This window comes from Balaenoptera musculus, chromosome 19, assembly GCF_009873245.2.
Source record: "Balaenoptera musculus isolate JJ_BM4_2016_0621 chromosome 19, mBalMus1.pri.v3, whole genome shotgun sequence".
In the NCBI taxonomy this organism is placed as follows: Eukaryota; Metazoa; Chordata; class Mammalia; order Artiodactyla; family Balaenopteridae; genus Balaenoptera; species Balaenoptera musculus.
The window spans coordinates 5733631-5741598 of NC_045803.1; the positions used below are offsets into that span (position 1 = coordinate 5733631).

Here is a 7968-nt window from a genome sequence, read left to right on the forward strand (position 1 = left end):
ACCTCCTATCAAGTCCTAAACATCCGGGACTTCCCTGGTGGCACTGTGGTTAAGAAGCCGGCTGCCAATGCAAAGGACACGGGTTCGATCCCTGGTCCGGGAAGATGCCACATGCCGCGGAGCAACTAAGCCCATGCGCCACAACTACTGAGCCTGCGCTCTAGAGCCCGCACGCCTAGAGCCCACGCTCCACAACGAGAAGCCACCGCAATGAGAAGCCCACGCACCGCAACAAAGAGTAGCCCCCGCTGGCCGCAACTAGAGAAAGACTGCACGCAGCAATGAAGACCCAATAGAGCCAAAAAAAAAAATGTCCTAAACATCCTTCCACCTCATTCCATGAAGAATGTTTTTAAATGAACATAATGTGTGTGGGTATGTGTGGGTGGATGGGTGTGAAAAGTTCTGCATCACCCAAGAGTGAAATGGGCACCACAATCTCTATTTCTGGAGCTTTTTTTTTTTTTTTTTTTAAAGTAACGAATGAGCAGGTACTCTGGCTTCACCAATCAGCTAAGGGTCTCCAGATAAATCCCAGGCCCCTCAAAGCTTGAGTTTCCTCACTGTAAGATGGTTATTACAACAATGCCTGCCTCACAGGATTGCTGGGATAATCAAATAAGGAAGACACAGAGACAGAGCCTGGCACGTAGCAAGCACCCAAGTGTTAACCATTATTCTCATCGTTATTTCTCACGTATTTGTATTTCTTGAGCAGGGGAAAGAAAAAGGTAAATTGAAACAGAAAAAGTAATCTCACCACCTCCCTGGAAACTGCGGCACAAACAAATACTTCCCTAGCAGTTTGCCTGGTGTTATAATTATTTATGGATGTGCCTGTGCCCCCATTTGGAAGGTGACTTGTCTCTGGGATGAGGAAGGGACACGACTATTAGCAACTGGTGACTCCTGAACCTAGTACTGGGCTGGGCACATCAAAAAGCAAAAATATAAATATTTTTCAAGTTTTTAAAAATGCAGGTCCCCCAGTGAAGGCATGGTAGAGCCTAGAACTTGAACCCATGTTCTTCACCATCACCCTATACCAACTTCTCTTTTTTAAACTCTCAGAGGGCAGCCTTATTCCTAAGTTCTGCTTCAAATCCCCACGTACTCCCTGAAAAGAAGTCGGAGGCCGTGCTGTCATGTTTCTAAGATGAGGACGCAGGGGCATATGCTGCCACGATATCTTTGACCGTGGTGAGTACCTGCTGTCTTTACAGTTAATCTCATTTAATCCTCACAACAGCCCTGCCAGGTGGGTCTTCCACGCTTTTCCTCATTTAACAAGAAAATCAAGGCCCAGAAGAGTTGAGTAACTCGTAAAGTGGCCAGTCCAGGATCTGAAATCCTGGACTGCATCCACCCAGGGCACTGTCTCCTCTGTGTCTCCTCTGGGCCTACACACTGTCCCCACAGGGCCCCAGCTCGGTGGTGAAGAGTGCTGCCCTGAAACCCAGTGCCCTTGGCTAAGTCCTAGTTTCAGTATTTACTGGGTGGTGTGACAATGATTGAGTAGCCTTACGTAAAAAAATGGGAAGAATTTCAGACTGAAGATTCATAGTCACATTCAGAATCTGATTTAAACAAGCTAACTGTAAAAGAACACTTACTTCTGGAACAATCAGAGAAATCTGATTATGAACCGACTACTAGATGATACCAAAGAATCACTGTAAAAACTTTGTTAGCTATGATAAAAAAACAAAACAAAAGCTTTGTTAGCTATGATAACGGCATTGTGGTTATTAAATGTCTGTTGTTTTATAGGTGCATAACGAAATACGTAGGAGAAAATATCTGGGACCTGGGATCTATTTTTAAAATACTCAGTCAAAAATAAAAAAACGGGGCTTCCCTGGTGGCGCAGTGGTTGAGAATCTGCCTGCCGATGCAGGGGACACGGGTTCGAGCCCTGGTCTGGGAAGATCCCACATGCCACGGAGCAGCTGGGCCCGTGAGCCACCACTACTGAGCCTGCGCGTCTGGAGCCTGTGCCCCGCAACGGGAGGGGCCGCGATAGTGAAAGGCCCGCGCACCGCGATGAAGAGTGGCCCCCACTTGCCGCAACTAGAGAAAGCCCTCGCACGAACCGAAGACCCAACACAGCCAAAAATAAATAAATAAATAAATAAAGCAGCTATAAAAAAACGAATCCTTTAAAAATAAAAAAACGGGGTAGGGGGGTGGCGGAGAAGGATGAGGAACCGGTGAAAAAATGTGGTAAAACTTTTAAAAAACTGCTGAATCTGGATTTGGTACTATTTTTTCTGTTGTTTGAAATTTGACAATCAAAACACATTTACTGGAAAGAAAAGTAGCACCTATCTCAGATGTCTTTTGGCAGGCTGGCATACAGCAGGGTTTCTCAACCCTGGCACCACTGCCCTCTGGGGCGGGGCCGTCCCCTGCGGCGGGGAGGGGCCCGGGCGGCGCAGAACGTCGGGCAGCATCGCTGGTCTCTCCCCCGCTAGCTGCCTGCAGCACTGCCCCCGCCAGTCGTGACCACCAAAAACATCCCCAGACATCTGTCCCCTGGTAAGAACCGCTGCTCTAGAGTAACCATTAGAAGCATAGTTTTTAAAATGCTGCACCTCACCTCGGACAACTGAGGCCCTCGTTATTTCACCACCACCACCGGCAGACATTTAATGAAAACTTAAAATACATCAAGCACTGTTCTAAGCGTTTTCCACGTACTAACCTATTTAATCCTCACAACACCCCTCTGAACTGCTAAATTAAAAATTATTCCCATTTTTTTCCTTTTCTTTTTTTTTTTTTGCCAAGCTGCGCAGCTTGAGGGATCCTGGTTTCCCAAGTAGGGACTGAACCCCGGGCCCACGGCAGTGAAAGTGCCGAGTCCCAACCACTGGACCGCCAGGGAATTCCCTATTCCCTTTTACAGATGAGAAAACTGAGGCAGAGACAGTATTAGTAACACAGAAACCTGGCCTCTCAACCAGTGGACCACATTTTAAGAAACATGGTGCCCCAAACACCCCTGAGATAATGCAATCCAGCCACTGCCTCTTACTGGCTGGGGAGGCGATCTCTTTGCAGCTCACTTTCCCAAGTATAAAACCACAAGCTACCATGGCAACTGAACAAGGTCATCACTTACTGAACGCCTTCTCTGAGGCAGCCACTTAACATGCCAATTCCGCTGCAACTTCCCAACCAGGTAGATGCTGCTTCCTCGTCATTATTCCTTACAGATGAGGAATCTGGACCCAAAAAAGGGGAAGGCACTGGTGCAGGGCACAAAGGGAGCAAACTGGTAGAGACGGGATTCAAACCTCCGTCATCCCTGACTCCTCCTCCTTCCACGTCACTCACCACAGCGCATCCAATCCATCAGCAAATCTCAACAACAACCCTCCTTTTCAAGATACCCCCAATCCCAGCACTTCCCCCTACCTGCCTGCCAGCGCTGGTCCTGGCTGCTCTGCAACGGCATCCTGGTAAGTCTGTCTGCTCCTGCCCGGCCCCTGCTCGGCGGCCAGAAGTCAGAGCGTGTCATTTCTCTACGCGAAGCCTTGAACTGGCTCCCCGCCTCAGCAGAGTCTCTGCCCTGCCGGTCCACGGCCCTCACCTGACCTAGCCCTGGATTAGTGCTCACCTGCCACCGCTCTGCCAGTCACTGAGCTGCAGCTACCACGCCGCCTTGTTGTTCTCGAACGCACTGAGCATGCTCCCATCTCAGGGCGCCAGCACGCGCCTGGCACTCCTTACGTGTTCCCTGAATAAATAATTCCCCTTCAGACTTCAATGCAATAAAAGTAACAAATAAACAGAAAGAAAAATTAAATTACTTGAAAATGTTAAAAAAAAAAAAAAAAGGCACTTCACCACCATCCTCTAACTCCTACCACTTTCCCTCTCAATCTCGACCTTCCAACCCAGCGACTATGGTATGCAGAATAATGGCCTCCCAAAGATGTCCATATCCTGAGCCCTAGAAGCTGTATGTCACTTTACATGGCAACAGGGACTTGGCAGGTGTGATCAAGGTTAAGGACCTTGAGATGGGGAGAGTATCCTGGATTACCCAGGTGGGCCCAATCTCATCACATGGATCCTTAAAATCAGAGACCCTCTGCCGGCTGGTCAGAAGGAGATGTGACTACAGTAGAACGGTCACAGAGACACAACGCTGCTGGCTTTAGAGATGGACAAAGGGGCCACAAGCCAAGAAATGCGGGCAGCCTCCAGAACCTGGAAAATGGTAAAGACACGGATTCTCCTCTAGAGCCTCCAGAAAGGACTATAACCCTGCCAACACTGTGATTTTAGCCCAGTGAGACCCGTGTTAGACTACTGACCTCCAGAACTGTAAGATAATAAATTTGTGTTCTTTTAAACCACTACATTTACCTCAGGACTTTCCCATAGAGGGCTTCTCACAATCTCATCACGATGGACATTTTGGGTGGATGATCCTTTGCTGTGGAGGCGGTCCTATGCATTGTACGTTTAGCAGATCCCTGACCTCTATCCACTAGACGCCAGGAGCACTTGCCCACTTGTGACAAGCAAAAATGTCTCCAGACGTTGCCAATGTCCCCTCGTGGGCAAAAATCACCCTGGGTTGAGAGCTAGTGGCATTATTTGTCTCCTCTCTCTTCCGGGAAGGCTCTTCCCCATCTTCTTTTGGGAGCTGACTCCTTCTTCTGGTCTTGTCTTAAACGCTGCATCCTCAGAAGGGTTTTCCCTGACTGACCTTCTTAAGATGAATCCTCCCCACCCCACTCTGTGCTTGCTGGGTACTCTGTCCAGAGAGCCTCAAGGCTCCTTCCCCTGCCCCCTTCGCATCTTTGCTCAGACACCACCTTCTCAGCAAGGCCTTCCATGACCCCTCTGAAGCCGCATTCTCCACCCGCTTCCTTTATTTTTTCCATAGTACTTATCCCCATCTAACATAATATGTATTTTCCGTATTGTCTTGTTTATTGCCTTTTTTAAAATTAATAGCTACTTTATTTATTTATTTATTTTTAGCTGCGTTGGGTCTTCGTTTCTGTGCGAGGGCTTTCTCCAGTTGCGGCGAGTGGGGGCCGCTCTTCATTGCGGTGCGCGGGCCTCTCACTATCACGGCCTCTCTTGTTGCGGAGCACAGGCTCCAGACGCGCAGGCTCAGCAGTTGTGGCTCACGGGCCCAGCTGCTCCGCGGCATGTGGGATCTTCCCAGACCAGGGCTGGAACCCGTGTCCCCTGCATTAGCAGGCAGATTCTCAACCACTGCGCCACCAGGGAAGCCCTTGTTTATTGTCTTTTTCCCCTCTCTACAAGGTAAGCTCCACAAGGCCAGGGCCAGATTTTGTCTGACTTTTTCCCTGTTGTACACCTGTGCCTAGAACAGTGCCCAACACAGAGCAGAGGCCCAATAATTTTTACTGACTCATTATCACAACATTCTGCTGTTTCCTGCCCACCACGTCTCATACGTGTGAATAATGTATTCGGTTCCGTTTCACATCTGTCTCTTGTATAACAACTGGCATCACCATCAATCACATCCTCAGCACCACAGCTGATATGTGGCAGGTGTCTATTGAACAAACGAATTCCTACAACAGCCCTATGAGTCAGACAATCACCTCTATCTGAGAGAAGAAACCGAGGCTTGGAAAGATTAACTTACCCATGTCAATCAGCAAGAAGTGCAAGAGCCAAGAGCACACCCTCTGCCTGTCTGACTACTGAACTAGAGTCACAGAGCCGGAACCTCGGAGGCTGGGCCAGTGCAACCCGCTCAACTTCATAAACGGGGAAATTGAGGCCCAGATACGAACTCTTCAGTCACCACTCCCCATAATTACAGCTCGCACTTATTGGACCCTTACAACAGACCAGGCGCCATTCTACGTGACTCGTATTATTAACTCGTTCAGTCCCTCAGAACCACCCAATGAGGCCGGGACTATTATTAGACCACAGTCTACGGAAAACAGAGGCCCAGATCCGTGAGGTAATCGGCACAAGGTCACTCGGCGGGTGAGAGGCGGGGCTGGGATGGGCAAATCCTAGAACCCTAGCTCTTCTCAATCCCTCGCCGGCTGGCCTCAGGGTCCTGAGCCCCCTCTCCCCCTCACCAGAAATGTTAGCCCGTTTAGTACACTGCCCACCCCCCAGGTAACGGGAGGCTCCCAGAAATGGGGCGACTTTCCACCTCGTAATTTGCTGCTGAATTTAGCTAGTTGCCCCCCTTGGGAATGGGCTTTTCGCCTCCCTCTTCCCTTCGGGGATTTACAGCACAAGTGGAGGCGGGTGGGAGGGCAGGAATTAGAAAGTCAGCTTTCACATCTCAGTCCCCATTTGGAGGGCTTACCCCACAGCGCTGAGCCCCAGCAGGGAGAAAACCTACCCGGGTCCCCATCAACCAGGCGGCCCCTCCCCAACTCGGAGCAAGTCACGCGCCCACCCCATCCCCAAGGGGCCATTCAAGGGCCGCCGCCAATCACCGAGCCCTCCCCTCGCCTCTCCCCGACCCAGTCGTCCGAGCCTCTCCTGGGCCGCGGCCCCCAAGGCCCGGGGCCGCCGCGCGCACTTGGCAGGCCCGGGACCCTCCAAGCTCGCCCTCGCTCCCGCCCGCCGCTGGGCCGACACCCAATCCTAGGCGCCGTCTCATTGAGTCCGGGGACCGAGAAAGATGAGAGCGGAACGCTGATTGGCCGCCGCCCCCTTCCGCCACTCTCAGCGAACACTGAACCCTCTCCCCAAGGGACGCCCGTGCTCCCAGGTCCCCCTTCCCGTCTTCCCCAAGTCCCCCGTTGCCTCCGGACCTGAACATCCTCGTTGCGGAGCTCGTCTATGAGCACCGCGATGGGGTAGAGCGAATCGTCGCCGTCGGCCGCCGCCATCTTGGCTCCGTCCTGTTCCTGTCAGACTGCGGCCAGCGCCTTACTAAAACGGCAGTAGGCAGAGGCTGGGCTGGGAGGAGGAAAAGAGGGCGTGGGGACGCCCGAGCCACTTTACAGGGGCTGCCCCACAGTCATTGCCCAATGACCGGGCCAAGCCTGCGTTTCTTTGGTCCGAACAAATGAAGTCCCGCCTACCACCTATTTGCCATTGGCCGAAGAGACGACCTTAAGTTTGCCAGAGCCTAGAAGAGGGGGAAGAGGAAACGGAAGTACGCAGTATCTTAGCGACAAAGATTGTGCCCGCCTACGTCGCCGCTAACAACGGCCTAGACGAGCAGTTGTTTCTAGCCAATGAGGGGCAGGATTGGGAGGTGGCGAAGCCCGTTTTCCGAGTCCCAGAGAAAGCTTCTGCGAGTGCGTTGCTAGGAGTGCGTGACGTCATGGGGGGGGGGGGAAACCAGAACAGTCTGCAGGTTTCGGCTTGGGAGGCAATGGCCCCTCCGGCTGGCGGGCGGACTCCCAGAGCCTTTGTGCGGGAGGAGGAGAGAGTGAGTCTTTCATTTCTGCCTTATTATGCCGAGGCCCAGAGAAGGGTGGCGACTTGCCTTACTCTCTGGATAAAACTCACGCCCCTCAGGCTGGTATGTGGATCTGCTTACCGAACGCACGTCTCCCACCTTCCCTTTTTACTCTTCAGCGGTTCTGGAAAATTAGCTACCTGAGCACATCATGCTTTTTCATGCCAACAAGTCTTTGCCCCAACCGTACGTTCTATTTGGAGAGCAGTTCCTATTAAACTGTCCGATCTCTACGTAAATATCTCCCCTTCCCTTCCTCTCTTTAGGCTTGGTCCTCAAGCCCCAGAGCCACATAATCAAATCTCGCTCGCTCTCTCAGAATTCCTATCCCTTGGCTGGGGCTGTGACCGTCCACAGCGTGAGAGCAGGGTTGGGGCTGACGAATCTCTGTTCCTTGCCTCAACACAGCCCCTCACCCGCAATTTTAGAACCACGCTAACAGAGTTGGGGGATGGGGAGGCCTGGGATGCACCTTCCCCCTTATCGTGTCATTTCAAGGGCACAGCTGAGCTAGGACTCCAGGACAG

At 51.6% G+C, this 7968-nt stretch overlaps 1 protein-coding gene across 1 annotated transcript in view; it reads right to left on the bottom strand.

Annotated features, from left to right (window-relative positions):
• PPP2R1A (protein phosphatase 2 scaffold subunit Aalpha) overlaps positions 1 to 6967 on the bottom strand; it is a 32915-nt gene extending 25948 nt beyond the window's left edge. Inside the window, exon 1 of the mRNA XM_036833449.1 lies at positions 6786 to 6967. Within this exon, the coding sequence (XP_036689344.1) occupies positions 6786 to 6863 (78 nt within the window). The 5' untranslated portion in view covers positions 6864 to 6967. The remainder of the gene's footprint in view (positions 1 to 6785) is intronic.
• Positions 6968 to 7968: the final 1001 nt, after the last annotated feature.